The sequence below is a fragment of the Helianthus annuus genome, chromosome 1, assembly GCF_002127325.2.
Source record: "Helianthus annuus cultivar XRQ/B chromosome 1, HanXRQr2.0-SUNRISE, whole genome shotgun sequence".
Classification (NCBI taxonomy): Eukaryota; Viridiplantae; Streptophyta; class Magnoliopsida; order Asterales; family Asteraceae; genus Helianthus; species Helianthus annuus.
In genome coordinates this window covers 102,512,129-102,529,363 of record NC_035433.2, presented here as the reverse complement: position 1 = coordinate 102,529,363, position 17,235 = coordinate 102,512,129, and the positions used below count along the sequence as shown (strand labels likewise).

The 17,235-nt window shown below is 36.4% G+C and overlaps 3 protein-coding genes and 1 long non-coding RNA gene across 9 annotated transcripts; 2 read left to right on the top strand and 2 right to left on the bottom strand.

Moving 5' to 3' along the window:
- Window positions 1-366: 366 nt before the first annotated feature.
- On the bottom strand, window positions 367-2,867 carry LOC110927509 (aspartic proteinase-like protein 2; the record flags this gene model as incomplete). The annotated part of the gene is made up of 7 exons (XM_035988590.1): window positions 367-624; window positions 1,007-1,078; window positions 1,161-1,209; window positions 1,840-1,927; window positions 2,053-2,126; window positions 2,257-2,407; window positions 2,596-2,867. Coding segments are annotated over 7 exons (861 nt in total), but the record flags the coding sequence as incomplete, so codon positions are not given.
- On the bottom strand, window positions 2,724-4,443 carry LOC118492134 (pepsin A-5-like). The gene is made up of 3 exons (XM_035989933.1): window positions 4,202-4,443; window positions 3,199-3,313; window positions 2,724-2,958 (listed from the first exon to the last, which is right to left on the bottom strand). Exons 1-3 carry the CDS (start codon window positions 4,372-4,374, stop codon window positions 2,920-2,922), a joined length of 327 nt encoding a protein of 108 aa, XP_035845826.1. The 5' UTR covers window positions 4,375-4,443; the 3' UTR covers window positions 2,724-2,919.
- Window positions 4,444-5,647: 1,204 nt separating this feature from the next.
- Window positions 5,648-7,513, top strand: LOC110927521 (protein ALP1-like). Its single transcript, XM_022171108.2, has 2 exons — window positions 5,648-6,438; window positions 6,553-7,513. The coding sequence occupies exons 1-2, from the start codon at window positions 5,937-5,939 to the stop codon at window positions 7,380-7,382; spliced, it is 1,332 nt and encodes a 443-aa protein (XP_022026800.2). The 5' UTR covers window positions 5,648-5,936; the 3' UTR covers window positions 7,383-7,513.
- A 5,969-nt stretch (window positions 7,514-13,482) lies between these two features.
- LOC110872282 lies at window positions 13,483-16,661 on the top strand. Of its 6 annotated transcripts, XR_002554359.2 has the most exons (8): window positions 13,483-13,901; window positions 14,081-14,168; window positions 14,266-14,471; window positions 14,549-14,723; window positions 14,920-15,053; window positions 15,345-15,491; window positions 15,620-15,692; window positions 16,105-16,661. It is a non-coding gene; the product is annotated as an uncharacterized LOC110872282 (long non-coding RNA). The 6 variants fall into 6 exon arrangements; XR_002554358.2 differs by having other exon boundaries at window positions 14,549-14,684; window positions 14,920-15,491; XR_002554356.2 differs by having other exon boundaries at window positions 14,549-14,700; window positions 14,920-15,491.
- The last annotated feature ends 574 nt before the right edge of the window (window positions 16,662-17,235 follow it).

Below are 17,235 nucleotides of genomic sequence, written 5' to 3'. Positions count from 1 at the left end.
CTTTTAAAAGGGTGTGATTCCCTTTTTGTTCTTTGGTGATACGATTAGAAAAACAAAGAGACAGCAGCCGCCACTTCAACATAAGTGTGCTGCCTCCTTTCTCTTTTGTGATTCTTGTTTCACGAGGTACATTCGGTTACCGTGTTCGTGTTCTAGCACTCGTTCGTCGTATCTTGGTGTCTCACACAGTTAATTATTAACCACAAGGTATATTTAATCTCATCGGTAGATTAATTTTATATATTGTATTTGCATGTTTGTAACCATGATCCTGTTCGGTTCACTTTTGGTGTTGATTAATTTATATTTATTCCGTTGCGTTTTTATTAATTATATATTTAATTAATAAAATATGTCAAACCCGTTTTGATAAAAAGTAAAATTGACACCACTGAACCCAACATCATGACCCGCTAACACTAACGACTAATAGACGATATCTACCCATGTTGCCCATCCGCTACTCTTACTATTTAGCATGAATTATCGGTAGAGAAACTAATAACAAGAATATCAGAAACCTATGGATAATCAAACTCATAGCAGATGACACACTATCACTTCCAAAGCCAACTAAATTTACCAATCCGCTGGCTTCATCCTGAAGTGCAATGCTTGAAGAGCCTGAAACAGTAACGAAAACCAAAGTTGAAATCCAGTCGAGGTGACAAATGGCAATTTGGCCCTTTTACTTACAATTTGGATTATGATTTATTTCTTATTGGTCAAACAGGTAAATCCAAAAAGTTAGCTTAAAAGGAAACTAGTCAAATGGGTTACATTTGATTATTATAAAACCTTAAAAATCAATTCATTCAAAGATTATGATTATTATAGTTTATCATGATCATATTTGACACACTAACTACTTATACAGCATTTTGAATATTTTGGAGAAAAGGGGTGTTGGGTCAACCTAAAGATTTCAACCCATACCGATAGTTACCAGTTGACCCAAACCCCCTTTGACCAGCCCGAATTAACACGTTAAGAACACAGGACTCACAGTTGTATTCGGTCCATCCAACTGTCTGCTTTTCAAGATCATACAAGAAGAGCTTATCCAAGAGTATCAATTCTGCAAAATTAAAAACAAATAACAAGGAATGAGTTATGGATTTAATCTCATTAATTAATGTGATAATTATGTGGTTAACTACCTCCCAATACAATTATGTCCCTTTTCACTTGTGGAGCCCATGTAATTCTCTTGTCACCCCAAACAAATTAAATCACCCTGCAAGATTTTGATGCATTTACATTCATTCTATTAAAAAGCATAATTCATATAAATGTAACAGATTTGAAAATGGTCTATATAAAACTGTGTTAGCATCAGAACTGAAAAACTATGCAAGATCAAGACAATCCTTACCGCTAAGGCGCAAATGGTCTACCGCAGATAATATAATAAAGGTAATAGTTTAATAAAATATAAGGTTATGTGTCAATATGTTCAACTTATTTCATATGGATCACTTGAAATTGAGAGTAAATATAAATTATATTGGCCAACTGTTTCTGGTGATTTATTTGATAACCATTTGACTAGTAATTAATCTTATATAAAACCCTTACAACCCATCTTATACAACTAATAATGGTCAACTGCTAGTCACACCTAGGAGCAAATTGACCCAAAGATAATTTAATAATCCCATAACGGCCAGAAACATATGTAGAACTGTAAAGCAGCAAATGCATCATTAAAGCAGTTAAAATCCTAAATTTACATGGGAAACGAGCAAAGCTAGACACTGCTAGCAAAGGAAAAAAAGCTCTAAAGGGTCGTTGAAGGAAAAAAAGCTCTAAAGGGTTTGCAAGAAAGAGGATACTTACATATGCAAACATATAATCATGGGGATCAACCTTCAATGAAAGTGAATTTTCAAAATGGAATGTGACTGCAGGAAGCTCATCATCAACACTACGATCATAATCGTTATCATTGCTTTAACATAAGAAGAAGAAGAAGAAGAAGAAGAAGAAGAAGAAGAAGAAGAAGAAGAAGAAGAAGGTTATGAAGAAAGAAAGTTCCTTAAAAACAGTTACCTTATACTACCTCCAATGCATGTAAAATTGTCAAGAAGAACATGTGATCGCATACCGGACTGCACTGCTAGTATCTAAAAGAAAAGAAACAAAAATAACAAGCACATAATAAAATAAAAAGATAAAACTTCCTTCCAAATGAAAGCTAAGACTAGCCAGTTAGTTTAACCAACAATAAATCAGTAAAAATGATTAAGAATTCACCTTATTCACCAGTGGCTTGTAGATCACATCTGGGAGATATACCAATGATGTACCACTATCAATTACCGCCTTTCTCTTCTCTACTCCATTTGAAAGATTCAAAAACTCTCCACCGACTTTAATTCCCGTCACGTAGGAAGTGTAATGTTCCCTATAGATTCAAAAGTGATATTTTCTCATTGAATGTCTAAAATTAGGGAATCTGAACAATCAAACTAGAATATAGATGATGGGTTAACTGTCATTTTGGCCTGAAATGGCAAAAGTGAACAAACCGCAGGGACGAAAATGGCAGTTAACTCTAGATGATGGTTAGAAAAGATAGTAATTATTACTCACTCGCTGGGTATGAAAGGTGTTGAATTAATAACTTTTGGCTGAACAACATGCCCAATTGCAAAAATACCACCCATGTTATAACTATCTAAACAATGTGCAAACATCCTTTTCACACCGAGAGATGCCAGTTGTGATAAGACGGATGCATTTGATTTTCCGAAACCAAGAATTCCATCAAAGGAAGAATTTAGGTTGCCAGATTGTATAGTACGACACCTGATTAAAACAATAATAATATTACATATCAAACGGATAATATTTCTAAAGCCTAATTAGCCTTGCAACCAGCCCCATTGATGTCTTTGCAAATCTCTTCATCACATGTCACCAACTTTCCCGTAAACATTTGGATTGATGGCCCAGCTGTCAGATATAGGATAGGATACAACATGTTTAGCTGCATGATCATAAATGAGCAGGCCCAAAAAGCAAAAAGCCACCGCCGACACACTACACAGAGACCAGTTATCATATGGGAAGTACACGAGTCGTATGACCAATTCTTACCCATCAATACAGCCCCCTTATAATAATAAATGTAAAAACAAAACTACAAGTATGAATACATATACAAAAGTAAATCAAGAAACAAATATGAAATACCTCATCATGATAGCCTTTCATATGGCAATCGATCCACAATATATCAGATCCTGTATCCACTTGCACCCTGTATTCCATTGGTGGTGTTCCTATTGTAATTACGGTATGGTAAATCCTGTGAAAATTAGATCTACATATCAGATGCTTTTAATTAACTGTTTTGTAACTGGTGGTGCTAAACGAGTCGTGTTCATGGATTGGCAGTTTTAACCCGGTCCGAACCTGAAAATCGTATCATACATATGAACCCAAACACGACCCAAAGTTTCATGGGTTGACCCGAACACGACCGGTTCAACCCGATTTTTTTAGTTTTTTTTTTTAAATTAATATATTTAAATTCAAATTTACTTAAAAAACACAAATGCATATAATACAACTATATGTAAATTATGAAATCCCATGTTAATTTCTTTTTTTAAGTTATAATTATAGAATAAAATACATACCACATTTCTATTTAATGTATGACATAAAATATGTTGTAAAAAATATAATATACATGTGTTAAACGGGTCAACCTGCCAACCCGACCGGGTTGACCCGAACCCGACCCATTAATCTAAATGAGTTCACGGGTTCAGCCTAAAACTAACCCAAACCCGTTTAAACTAAATCTAAACCTGCGAATTTTGTGTTAGGTTCGTGTAGTGTCAGAAATTTACACCCGTATGTTTATATATCAAACTCGATGTCAAAGGAAGCGAAAAGAAATATGATTGGAGAACGGAAAGGATGGTTAACTAATAACATAAGAATAATAAATATATTGAAATTGCAGAGTTGATGAAACGGTTAAATGGAAAACTAATTTCGCTTTTAGAAACTCATAGTCAAATGAAAAAAAAAAAAAAAAAAAAAACTTTAAATTTGAATAATTTTCATCTCATTGTGAGGTTAACACACTTATTAAAGAGGTTGGTTGTGTTTGGGTTAAGCCATTTATTAAACAAGAGAATGATGAAGAAAACATGATTAAAACACAAGACGTAGGGTTAGATACCCATGGGAATCAGGAGGTTTAAGCTGATGGTGAGCATCAATAGCATCAACTGCCCGTTGCTGCCAAATTAAGCTGGACCTCACTCGGAAAACAGCACCATTCTCAATTCCAACAGCAGTAGTAATGAAGATCAGAGACGCACATAGTAACCACACGCAGCTGGAAACAGCCATGATCGGTATACGATATTAGGGTTTACGACACACACTTTTTGACAGCCAGTGAGCTATCAACTGAGTTCTTCAAGTTCTGTCTTTTACTCGAACTTTAATTTAATTTACAACCAATATTCTCTTTTAGTGAAACTTTAATTTAAAAGTAAACTTGCGAAATGGTCCTAATGTTTGGCCGCTTTAATCTAAAATTTAAAATTTTTGAATCTGATTCCCATGGTTTTAATTTTGTTGTCATTTTCATTTAAGAGCAAAATCTGATCAGATTTTTCAGTTAACACCCAACTTTTTTGTCGTTTTCTCCCTTTTAATGAAGGGCAAAATGATCAGATTTTTTAATTTGTTATAATAAAACGTTAAACGACCATTTTACTCTTCATTAAAAGAGAGAAAAAAGACAAAAAAAAAAAACTGATGGTTAACTAGAAAATCTAACGAGATTTTGATTTTGGATAAAAAATGACAACAAAACTGAAATCACTAGGACCTAGATTAAAAAAGTTTAATTTTTAGACTAAATTAGCAAAAATGACCAAACCATAGATACCATTTTTATAGTTTACTCTTAATTTAATTTATAACCATTATATATAATAAATTTATCCTATGGCCCTCAAAGTTGATTTTCTCTTATTTTAAATCAATTTACACTATAGTACCTTAACTCTAATAAAAGTTAATTACACCCTTTCCACTTTAATCAACTTTTTTCAATAAGTTTATTTTTCTTTTTCTTTCTTTCTTTTCTCTTACTTTTTTTTATTTTATTTATCATTATAATTAAACCTAGATTTTATATTTATACGTTTACTATAGTGACTATTAGTACCATAAACGATGTCGATTGTATTCTTGCCGCGTAGTAGGGGGAACCGCACTGGTTAAATATTGCAAATGAATTAAATTGAATGGTCATATCAGATGTTGTACTTTAATGCTAATGGCCTTTTGGTCCAATGGCATGGGAGTGATGGTTAAGGCTTGGGATCTTCAGAGGTCTTAAGTTTAAAACCCGACTCAAGGGGGTTTTTCCATAGTGGTGGGTTTTCTCCTTAATGGTGTTTTTGGGTGAGTCAGGCCTAGAGTATCAAAATCAGTATGGACGGTTAACATTCCGTCTCAGGAAGGCTCCCTCGTGTGTTTGCCGCTCAAAATAAATTCTAAGTTATTTCGGAAATCCTGTTAACAGACCCATCATCCCTTTTGAAGTTCATTTTCTTTCGTGGCCTATTATGATTGATATTATATTGTTTTAGACCCCCCGTAACGGGGCGTTGTTTATAAAAAAAATTCAAAAAAAACGCTCGATAACGCCGGAAACCCCATTACATGGGGCGTTTCCGGGCGTTTTTTTTGAAAAAAAATGTTCCCGGCGTGGTTATAAAAACGCTGAACAATGTTGAATGGGCCAATCCAAACGGCTAGTTTTTAACGGCTAGTTTTTATTTATTTATTTTTTTTTATTTCATTTCCCCCTATATATATATATATACACTCAACCATTTTCAACCAAAAAAATCACAAAAACTCTCTAAAAAATACAAGCATTTTATAAAAACTTGATGGATTCTCCTAGTTCTTCCTCCATGCTAAACTATTGTTACCACGAGTTTTTTGCGGATGGCGATGGTTCAACCGATGAGGAGGTTGAGCAAGAGGCGGTTACGGGTGCTTGTAAACTAGCGATGAGATATGCCGAGCATTGTGGTCGCCCCCAAGCCAAAAAAGGTAAAAGAGGTTATATTGAACGAGACCGACGCGGGGCACATGATCGTTTGATGAAAGATTATTTTGATGAGGAGCCGACATATTCGAACGAAATGTTTAGACGTCGTTTCCGAATGAGTAAGCGGTTATTTCTACGTATAGTCCACGACTTGGAAGCCAACTACGATTTTTTTAAACAAAAAGCGGATGCGAGAGGGGAACTTGGATTTACCGGTATCCAAAAGTGTACCTCGGCGTTACGAATCCTTGCTTATGGAAACACTACCGACATCAATGACGAGTATCTAAAAATGGGGGAGAAAACAACGAGAGATAGCTTGGAGCATTTTTGTCGCGGTAAAATTCCTATACTTTACAATTTATTTTTTTAACATCGAGTATACTTTTATTTTTTTTGTCTATGTTTACAATTTCTATAATTTTTTTTTTATGACTATTTTTTTTATAAAGGTATAATTGATGTGTACGGTGCGCGTTATCTTAGAACGCCCACATGGGACGACCTTCAAAAGATCTACGAGGTACATAATGCCGAGCATGGTTTGCCTGGTATGATCGGGAGCATAGATTGCATGCATTGGCGTTGGGATAACTGCCCGACTGCATGGCGAGGCCAACACACACGTGGTGACCAAAAAGGACCCACTATTATTCTTCAGGCGGTTGCTTCACAGGACCTTTGGGTTTGGTCGGCTTACTTTGGCGTGGTCGGGTCATGCAATGATATTAATGTTTTTGAACAATCTCCGCTGTTAGAGGAGTGGATTTCTGGCAAAGCTCCTAAAGCGTCGTTTTACGCAAATGGAAACTACTACCCTCATGGGTATTATTTGAGCGACGGAATATATCCTAGGTATTCGATTTTCGTGAAGACGTATAGTGATCCTATTGATGAAAAAAGAGCATATTTTAAAAAGGTTCAAGAGTCTTCACGAAAAGACATTGAGAGATGCTTTGGGGTTCTTAAACAACGCTGGCATTATTTGAGAAATCCTTGTCGTGCATGGAGCAAGCAAAAAATGAGAGATGCTATGTACGCGTGTATAATCATGCACAACATGATTTTGGAAGACGAAGGAAAGGCAATATGCCAGAATTATGTGCCAGAAGCCGTTCAAGAAGAGCATCCGCAGGCGTCAATGGAAGAAAGAGTGAATAATGCGCGAGAGTTGCGTTACGAACCGTACCATTCCCAGTTAATGGTTGATTTACTACACCACGCATGGTCGGTTCGGTATGTACCACCGGAGGGAGAGGAAGAAAGCGAAGATGAAAACTAGTCTTTTTTTTTTAAATTCGGATTTTAATTTTTTTATTTGTAGTATTTTTTTTTATTTAACCGGATTTTATGTTTTTTATTTGTAGTATTGTATTTTTTTTATTTAATAAAGTATTTAAAGTTTAAAAAAAATAATTGGGAAATGATTGCATGGGCATTATCTGAATAATGCCCCACTACACCATTTTATGGTATAATGCCCCTTGCTGACTGGGCTGACACATGGCGCAAAACGCCCCATGGTGGGGGCATTATAATGTTACACCATTACGCATGGTCTTAGAAAGGAACACTATTGAGTTAATTGATTGAGTTCACCACAAATGGTGCATCCACGAGTGAATTCATAGATGATGTTGCGTGATTGAGGCTTTTCAAGAATTATCTTCTTGCCACCTACACAAGCTGCCTAGTGGTTTAACATATATTTTCATCCCTAGAATTCATAATCAAGGCAAAGAACACCATAATACCATATATTTTCATGAGAAGCCATCCTAAAGGTGGCATCCACTTTAACATACAAAAATAGAGCACATCCACATTACTTACTGATATAAATGGGGTTTAACATTTTTGTAATCAAACTTATAATAAAAGACTCCAAATAATGACGTATAACATTCTCTCCTTCAACCTCATAAATTTTATCTATATTTTATCAAAGAATAAAAAATAAATTGAAACCATATCGTGTATTATGCTGATAATAGATAAGTATTTAACCGTTAACTAGAGTTTACTCTATTAATATATAAATTTTATGAGTTATCGCACCGCAACGCAACGTGCGTGTGGGATTCAACATTTTTTGTATGTTTTTTCTCGTTTGACTGGCCCATCGCAGCACATCTACTTTTCTCCATTTGACAAGTTCGTCGCAACGTGCGGGTCCTGAATTGACTTAGTTACTTTTTCTATGTTTTACGTTTCGATTTAATTTCTCTGCAACAAGCGTGCGTGATTCAAAGATTTTACGTCTGCTTTTCGCTAGGTGTTATTTTTTTCCGTTTTTATTTATTTTGTTTTTACAAGCTTTTCCGGTGTTGATGGTCGCTGACAGTGGTATAGCATTGGTACTACTTGACACAGTTTTACAACAACCGCTGCAACATATGGCCTTAATAAATGGGATAAATGGGATTTAAGATGTTTGTAATTCATGTAGGCATGGTCCAACTCTCTAAAGGAAAGAAATTCTAAAATAAAACTCATTCTTTTTGGAATTTTAAACTCTATTTAATTTGATATTCTATTTCAACGATATTAAGTAGTAACGATTTTAAAGTTAAAAGGCATCCACGATGACTTTTAAAGTCAAACTAATGCTATTAAACATGAAAAAGAATTCCATACTCCAAAGAGTTGGTAGGCTCTAAACGATATTTTTTTTAACATCCAACAGAAAAGCATTATATGTAAGAAGTGTGGTGGTTTAGGAATTTATAAACTCAGTAGTATTAACAAAGCTCTTTTATGTAAGTGGGGTTGGAGGTATAAAAGAGAAAAAGACAGCATGTGGGTTAAGGTGGTAGATGCAATTCATTCAGGTGGTTCTGGCTGGTCGTTTCTTCCGGTTAAAAAAGCTTTAGGAGGAGTTTGGAATAATATTGCTATGGTCATCAACAAGCCGTTCGTTGGTTCGTCTCGACTTCGTGATTCCTTTATGGGTTTGGTGGGTAGGGGAGACAGTATTTTGTTCTGGTTGGATCCTTGGCTGATGGAGGTTCCGTTGAAGGAGGCATTACCTAATCTTTTTGCGCTTGAAATTGTGAAGACGTGCTCGGTGAATGATCGGGTGTCAGGTGTGTGGCTCTGGAGACATGATCCCGACATGGTCGATGAGCTAGTGGAGTTGCAGGCGCTCAATGAAGCCATAGGCTCGATTTCTTTAAATGACAGGAAGGATGAGTGGAAATGGTCTCCCGATAAGTCCAACTCCTTCTCTGTCAGGCCCGTGAAGTATGTTTTGGAAGGTGTTAGCAACAATTTCAGCAATTATGTGGTAGATTGGTGTAAGTGGGTTCCTATTAAGTGTAACGTGTTTGTGTGGAGAGCGGAGTTAAATAGGATTCCTACTTTCGATGCGTTGCGGCGTAGGGGTATTATAGTGAGCGACGAAATGTGTCCGCTTTGCAAAATGGAATTTGAATCGGTTGAGCATCTTTTCACTTCTTGTGTGACGGCGGTGGTTCTTTGGCAAAAGATAAGTTGGTGGTGCCGAATTGCTCTCATTTATGCTTTTTCTTTTAGAGACTTATTGGAGATCCATAAGGGGAGTTCCATTAGGTCTAAAGATAAGGTTATTATTCAAGGTATTATCTTCATCTCGTGTTGGTGTCTATGGTTAGCTCGTAATAGGGCGGTGTTTTCGGATTCAGAAATTAAAGTGGAAGGTGTGTTTAGTGAAGTCAGATCTCTAGGCTATTTATGGTTCAAGCATAGATCTAAGTCTAGTTCTGTTTCGTGGTTAGATTGGTGTAAGTTTGTAAATATGTAATTGGTTGTTTGGTGCCTGCCCCGGTCTTCAGGTGTGGGTGTGTTTTAATGAAGTTCTCTTTTCAAAAAAAAAAAACAGAAAAGGATTATATATTAAACAATGGACTAGCAAGATGCTTTTTTTAACGACCAAAAAGAAGTTTTATTCTACCAAAAGAAACATCAAGGTTAATAGAACATCAACTCGGGTTACATACATACACCTAAAAACATATTACAAATTTACACACTAATCACCCCTACGTGGAAATTACACTATATTTCCCAAGTGACTCTGATAGATACCGGAAAATAAAGGGTTAATTTATTGAAATAATAAGATAGTTGGCTTGATTCGAGATGGCTAATCTCCAACATAAAAACACTTAGATAATCTAACTAAACAAGACATAGAAAACTAGGGCATAAATGAAATACTTAAATAAGAAATAAAGAAGTTACGAATCCTAAAGTTTAGCCCCTATATTCAGCCCATTGACTCTGATCTTGTCTTTCACTCCAATAGCAGTCAACCCCCATTAATTCAGCCCTAAATCTTTGCTCGTCATTGACTGGATCATGGTTATTGAACCGCGACCCGTTGGACCCAGATGGGTCAACCCGCTAACAAGTTAGAGTCCTATCAACACTTCTCGCCTGGAGAAACGACTTGTCCTCAAGTCGATTAGGCGAAAACTGATATGTTCCAGTCATTAATTGTTCCTTGAATGGTTCAATGGAGAGATGGTGGCAAGTAGTAGAGTTTTGAGCTTCTTGCTGGCCGATGTTGAAAACCCAACTTTGTGCCATCCCATACTGATTTGGCAAGTCATTTTGACACCAAGTTGAAGTTGGCAATGATGCAATTGGTGGTACAAGAGTTGCTGGAAAGTTTGTCCCTTGTATGGGCGTGGTTGTAAACAACACGAGGGAGGGTATTGGTAGAACCGGTATGATTGTTTGTGATGGTGGAGGTTTGTATGAAGACGTAGCGAGGCAATGAGAAGTGTAGGTAGCGATGTGCTTTGGTGGCAATTCAACAGTAATATTTGGTGGGGTGGCTGAAGTAGGTGGTGGAGATGCTACTGTTGAGGGTTGTGCTAGAGGAGATGGTGGTGCAGAGGCGAAAAATGATGGTGAGGATGGTATGGTCCCCTTGACCAGAATTGTCAATAGGCCTTGAGGTTCATCCTCAGGTTCTAAATTATGTTTAGGATGAGCAATGTGAGTAGGGATGATAGGATCAATCGCTGGACTAGAACGTACCATGATAGCGGATGTTCCATACATTTGGGCCTTGATTGTTTCAACATCATTCTTCATTCATGGCTACAAAAATTAAATCCAGTCGCGCTCTCTGTAATCTTAGGGTTTCTGATCCATCTTCTCTTCGTTTCCCGGCAATGGAACCAAATGATAGATACCTGAAAATAAAGGGCTAATTTATTGAGATAATAAGATAGTTGGCCTGATTCGAGAGGGCTAATCTCCATCAGAAAAACACTTATATAATCAAACTAAACAAGGCCTAGAAACTAGGGCAGGAAATGAAATAATTAAATAAGAAATAGAGAAGTTACGAATCCTAAAGTTTAGCCCTTTGACTCATTTCTTGACTTTCACTCCAACAGCAGTCACTTCCTCCATTAATTCAGCCCTAAATCTTTGCTCTTCATTGACTGGGTCAAGGTAATTGAACCATGACCCGTTGGACCCAGATGGGTCAACCCGCTGACAAGGTAGAGTCCTATCAGACTGACTTATGATTGGTTCGACTCCTCAACCATAAAAAAAAAAAAACTCAACGGCCAGATTGTCAATCACTACTTAGTAACAAACTCCCAGACCAGCTACGTGAATTAGCAAAAAACGACCAGGTGGTCAGTCGTTTCTTCACTTTCATCACAAATTTTACATGTGGTAAACTTCAAAAATACATTTTTCCCATCTAGACTTGTTGCAGTGGGTATACTGTTTAAAGACACTTGCCAAGCTAGAAAGTTAACCTTTAGAAAAGCCCATTTGTTTAAAGACACTTTATGAGAAAATGCCAAAATTTTGATCTCTGGAGGTCCCTTATGGACCGCAAGGCATATGCCTTACGGTCCGTAAGGAATTTGAAAACTAAGGGCGCCAGAAGGTCCTTACGGACCGTAAGCCATCACCCTTACGGTCCGTAAGGGTGTCGCTGGCATAGTAGTTGCAGCTAGCAGCTGCAGCAGCTGTCTCCTGCCACCTTTGCTCGATGTGTGCCACCTTCTAGCCTTCTTAGGACATGGGTCCTGCCACTATTCCACCCCTAATCACTCTTGGTCACACTTGGCAAGATTTGAGGGCTTGAGCTCAAGTATAAATAGATCCAAACTACACCCATTCAAACTTGCACACTCAATATTTCTTTCTCTCATCTTTAAAGCAGCTTCTGGTCTATAGAGGCATTCACTCTGGAGTTATATTTCTCCCTTGAACACTTGTAAGTGTTCTCCCTAGTTCTTTTTCCATTCCTAAGCTAGTTATTAGCCGAAAGTCAAGCAAATAGACTTTTGCTTTGACTTTCGGTTCTGACCATTCGGTCAAGACAAAATTCGAATCGAACTTTGCAACGTGATAGTAATAATGAAGGTGTTAATCCCCTGTGATTTCACCCTCTGAAGATCATGTTAAGTAGGCGAAATGACGAGTCAAATTTATATTAAATAAAAGTCAAAACGCATGACACCTAGGATGTGTGCACAAAAATATTTAGGACTCTATCAACAATCCTAGGCTAGTCTTGCCATCAACAATTTAAAACTTCAGAAGCCCTCTAGACCTCTATCTCCTCCTAGGCTAGTCTTGCTATCAACAATCCCTGCAATCACATTGCACCTAGGATGTGTGCACAAAAATATTTAGAACTCAACAATGCTAGTGGGTTCATGAAAATAAATGATCTTATTCAAAACATATATTTATCGACTATAACAACAATCAGATACGAACATGGCAAACAGATAAGAACAAAGTAAGCACAGTACGTTCACATAACTAGACTATGTATACAAACTCTACTAGCTAAATTAGATACATACAATCAGCCCTCAATCATCCTATCAATCATTGCCACGTATCACTGATGCTATAAATAGTCGATTTTATAATTATTACCAATTAACAGAACATCACATCCCGTTTTAGAAACGGTTCAGAGTAACTCACCTTATTAGAACTTCTTTAAAAATCATTTTTATACTAGCCGGTAACAAGCTCCTTGTAATCCTACGTATTAAACCACCTTAAATTATTTACCCTTAGGCTATTGTTTTTAGTTTTCTTGTGGTAAATTTGGTTTCGTTTAAATTAAATAAATTTCTTTACATAATTTCTATAAGCATGTATACATACTTTGTCTAGTTTGTAGATTTGGCTAATTCATATTTAGCCTAAACAAAATACGTTGAAAGGAATTTTAAAGCTAACTTGTGTTGTATTTAATTTAAAATAAAATTTCAGTTTATCTTAACTTATAAATTTTTATTTAGAATTTTTAATTTATATTTAGTCAGTGTTATTTTAGTATTTCCAATTATAAGACTAGACAATTTAAAAGTGTATATATCGATATGGTGGACTTGTGTCCACTCACAGCATATATGTGAAAATATGTTTTGATATCTATCTATATCTATACTATTATAAAAAAGAGAAGTGATGTATAAAAAAGTAATTTGACTATGCTGGTAGAAGAGGAAGTTCATCAGATTTTTAAGACGCTGCAGGGACAGGCTAGGGATTTCATCCTACATTCATGTCACTAATCAATCTCACCACCGTATGTCCTTTCATCTTCCTCCTAAATCCCTATAGAACCAGATGATCGGTCCATCCCTTTTTCATGAACCTTCAATCCCTTGTACGGTGAAGATTGTGGATGATAGCAACGCACACGATCTGAACAGGATGAGGAATTTTACCTCACTTCATTCCGATTTGACTCTGTTTTCTTCTTTCAAGTATCTGCACTGAAATCGAGTTTCTACAAACTTCTTGATCCGTTTATCAGGTACGAGTTTGCTCAATTGAGTTATTTTCATTCGAGTTTTGCTATTTGTTTCATCGGCTAATTCGTTTTGATTTGTGTATTGTGATTTTAGAATGCACACACTTTAACTTCGAATCATAATACTTTTGATTTGTAGGAATTAATAATATGAAAAAGTAAATTAATTGAGTTATATGCAGGATATCTCTCTTCTTCATGGTCTGGGAATCAAATTTGTTCTTGTTCCAGGGAAACATGTACAGATTGATAAGCTTTTAGCTGAAAAGGGTTAGTTATTTTTGGATTAATGGGTAATTTTAAGTGTAGTTTAGTAAATAATGGTGTAGTTTTGTTGAATATATGGTTAATTTGGTAACCAATTCAGGACGTGAACCAAAATACGTTGGAAGATACAGAATTACCGACCCTGATTCGCTCAAGGCCGCGACGGATTTAGCTGGAAGAATCCGGTTGATGATCGAGGCAAAGTTGTCACCAGGGTCGTCTTTATGCGACATCCGTAGACACGGAGAGAAAAGGCCGTTGCATTCTAGTGTCAGTGTTGCAAGTGGTAATTTTCTTGCTGCCAAGGTAATCGTCTTTCTGTTTCTGGCAAATGTGCAACAAATGAAAAAATTTGTGTCGCTCAAGTTATAGTTTTTTGACAGGAAGGAGGAGTTTTCGAAGGCATTCATTATGAAGTAACGGGTGAAGTAAAGAAAGTGGATGTTCATCGCATACGTGAGCAGCTGGATAATGATTCTATTGTGATTTTAAGCAACCTTGGATATTCTAGCTCCGAAGGTGTACTGAATTGCAAGTATGCTATGTAGTTGTTAATAGGTATTTTTTGTTACTGTTTGCCGGGATCTAAACAAATATAAAAATAACAAGATTATCGTCGCTCCATCCCAAGTTTTTTGACCCGAGTAATAAAAATAGGTTTTCGGTGACCCACGATTATGTTGGAGACATAGTTTTGATGCAAACTTTTTAATTATTAATTGATTTTTGTGGTAAATAATAATGCAACATGTAGGAAGTTGCTAAAGCTTGTGCGTTGGCGCTTGGAGCAAAGTAACTTATCTGCATTATCGATGGGCCAATTCTGGATGACTGGGGCTGGTTAATCAGATTTTTGACACTTGAAGATGCTGACATGTTAATACTTAGGTGAGCCAAGCAAAGCGAGATTGCAGGTCCGCTCTTCTCTTCTGCTCCTACACACTGATCGAATAACGAGGATTCCATTTTCCGGTGTCGGTTTCGTCATTACAAGAGTGGTAGGGTTGTTTTCGGAGAGTACAACCGTTACTCCGATTGTTTGGTTGTGATAGAAAAGATGCAAGGGCGGACTAGAGTTCAGGATAGGCGATGAAGCCTTGTATTTGTGGTCCGATCGGAGGTAATATATGGCAAGCGTTGGTGAATCACCCGCTAACTTTTTTACTTTTCAAATTGCAGGAATCCAGTCGCACCATAGGTACATCTTCAATGATCAGGCGGTTTCTGATCCCTCACGAAGCCCTTTGCTCAAATCGTGCACGCGAAGTCCACTCAGTACAAATAGACGGAACGAAAATCAACTTAGTCGCCACCACCGCTGCCAAGGTATACGATTTTCAGTGTTGTTTAATACGTTAATTGATTTCACTAATTACGTTTGTAGACATTAATTTTCGATTTAGTTCTTCAGATCCCGTAGATTTGAAGTTCTCTAATCTAATGTTTAATTGTAGAAACCAGCAAGATGATTATTTATTTGGGATGATTTTGTTTGATCTAGGAGGCTGAACGTTCAAGATCCTTCAGGTTTACATTCAAATTAAGTTCAGCTTCATATATTTTTGTTAATTCTTAGGTTTTGTCCAGTTTTTGTTACCCGAAGAGTTTGAATTTTGATTAGGTTTTGTTGTGAATATATGAAGTGATGTAGAAAATGATATTATATGTGTTAGAACTTGGAACAGGAAGAGGTTTCAGTTGTTTTGAGGTTTAAGTTATTGATTCGCTTTATGAATTTGATGCTAAAGTGATATACGCTTCAGTTTGAGTTAGATGATGATTTTGTTATAATATTAGGAAGTGTAATTGTCAAATTTAATTTTGGGTTTCAGTCATGTTTACTTAGAGTTCAAAGTTTACTTGGAAGAAAAGGATTGAAATGGTTGTGGCTGTTGTTTAGCTGGTCTCTTTTTGATTTTATCTATTTGGCCCTATACAGATTATGGCATACGCTGAACCTGTACATGGAGTAACGGATGCAAGGCAAGTGACTAATCTTCCTAGAAAACCCCGAGTTCTGCTAGCTGCAAGTGGAACTGTGGCTGCCATAAAATTCGGGAACCTGTGCAGCTGTTTTTCATATTGGGTAGATGTAAAAGCTGTTGCAACACTACCGGCTCTACATTTTATTGATAAAACAACACTCTCGAAAGATGTGATTCTTTATACGGATGAGCATGAATGGTCTTCTTGGTCAAAGATTGGAGATAGGGTGCTCCACATTGAGCTCCGTCAATGGGCTGATGTTATGGTAATCGCCCTGTTGTCCGCAAATACACTCTCCAAGATAACATATCATGGCGATTTGTACCCTCTTTCCTAGATGTAGCAAATGGGCGGGTTGGGCAATGGGTTATTTTACTACGCGTCGGGTTGGATTGAACAGTAAACATTTTCTTGCCCACTTTCTCTTCTTTTTTATATACATAGTTAATGTTTTTTTGGGTAAAGATATACATAGTTAATGTTATATGATAAATAAACAGTATTTGATAATGGTAATTAGAATTTCTGATATAAATGATTAGGAGGCTGTAAGCATTAAAGGTATACTTTGGTGACTTTCAAGTGTTCAAACCATAACCTGTTTCATTTTAGCTAATTATATATTTGACCACTAAGGGTAAATCATAAACAAAACCAAGTAAATGGGTCAAAGTTGTGACATCCACTATTTTCTTTTCGACCATTTGTATTCTTATGTCTGGGAAAAAAATACTGGCTTTTTTTTATTCTTATGAAATTGTGTTTAACAATTGGGTGTACATTTCAGCATTTCCTTAACTAATCTATGAACAGTTATAAGGCCTGCAATTTTGGCCAACCGAACATAAAATGAAATACTTGATAAACCAATGGAAAAAGAGTAGGTCGCTATAAATTGTCGACACCGCAGCAACGCGCGGGTTCCCCACTAGTATATAAAAAAACAATAGCTTCTATAAAATATTCTAGATAGTATGAGTTTGTAATAAACTAACAATAATTTAAGTATAGGTGGGCAAGTGCCGTATAGAGTAGCAAAATATATTTGGTGACCAATTTAAGTTTTTATAGAACTAGACTTAAT

Coding starts and splice junctions, on each gene's coding strand:
- LOC118492134 (XM_035989933.1), bottom strand. CDS start 4,374: ATGGCTGTTTCCAGCTGCGTGTGGTTACTATGTGCGTCTCTGATCTTC. Junction 3,314..4,201: donor AAACCTCCTGATTCCCATGG/GTATCTAACCCT, acceptor TAATTTTCACAG/GATTTACCATACCGTAATTA. Junction 2,959..3,198: donor TGAAAGGCTATCATGATGAG/GTATTTCATATT, acceptor TATATCTGACAG/CTGGGCCATCAATCCAAATG.
- LOC110927521 (XM_022171108.2), top strand. CDS start 5,937: ATGGATTCTCCTAGTTCTTCCTCCATGCTAAACTATTGTTACCACGAG. Junction 6,439..6,552: donor CTTGGAGCATTTTTGTCGCG/GTAAAATTCCTA, acceptor TTTTTTATAAAG/GTATAATTGATGTGTACGGT.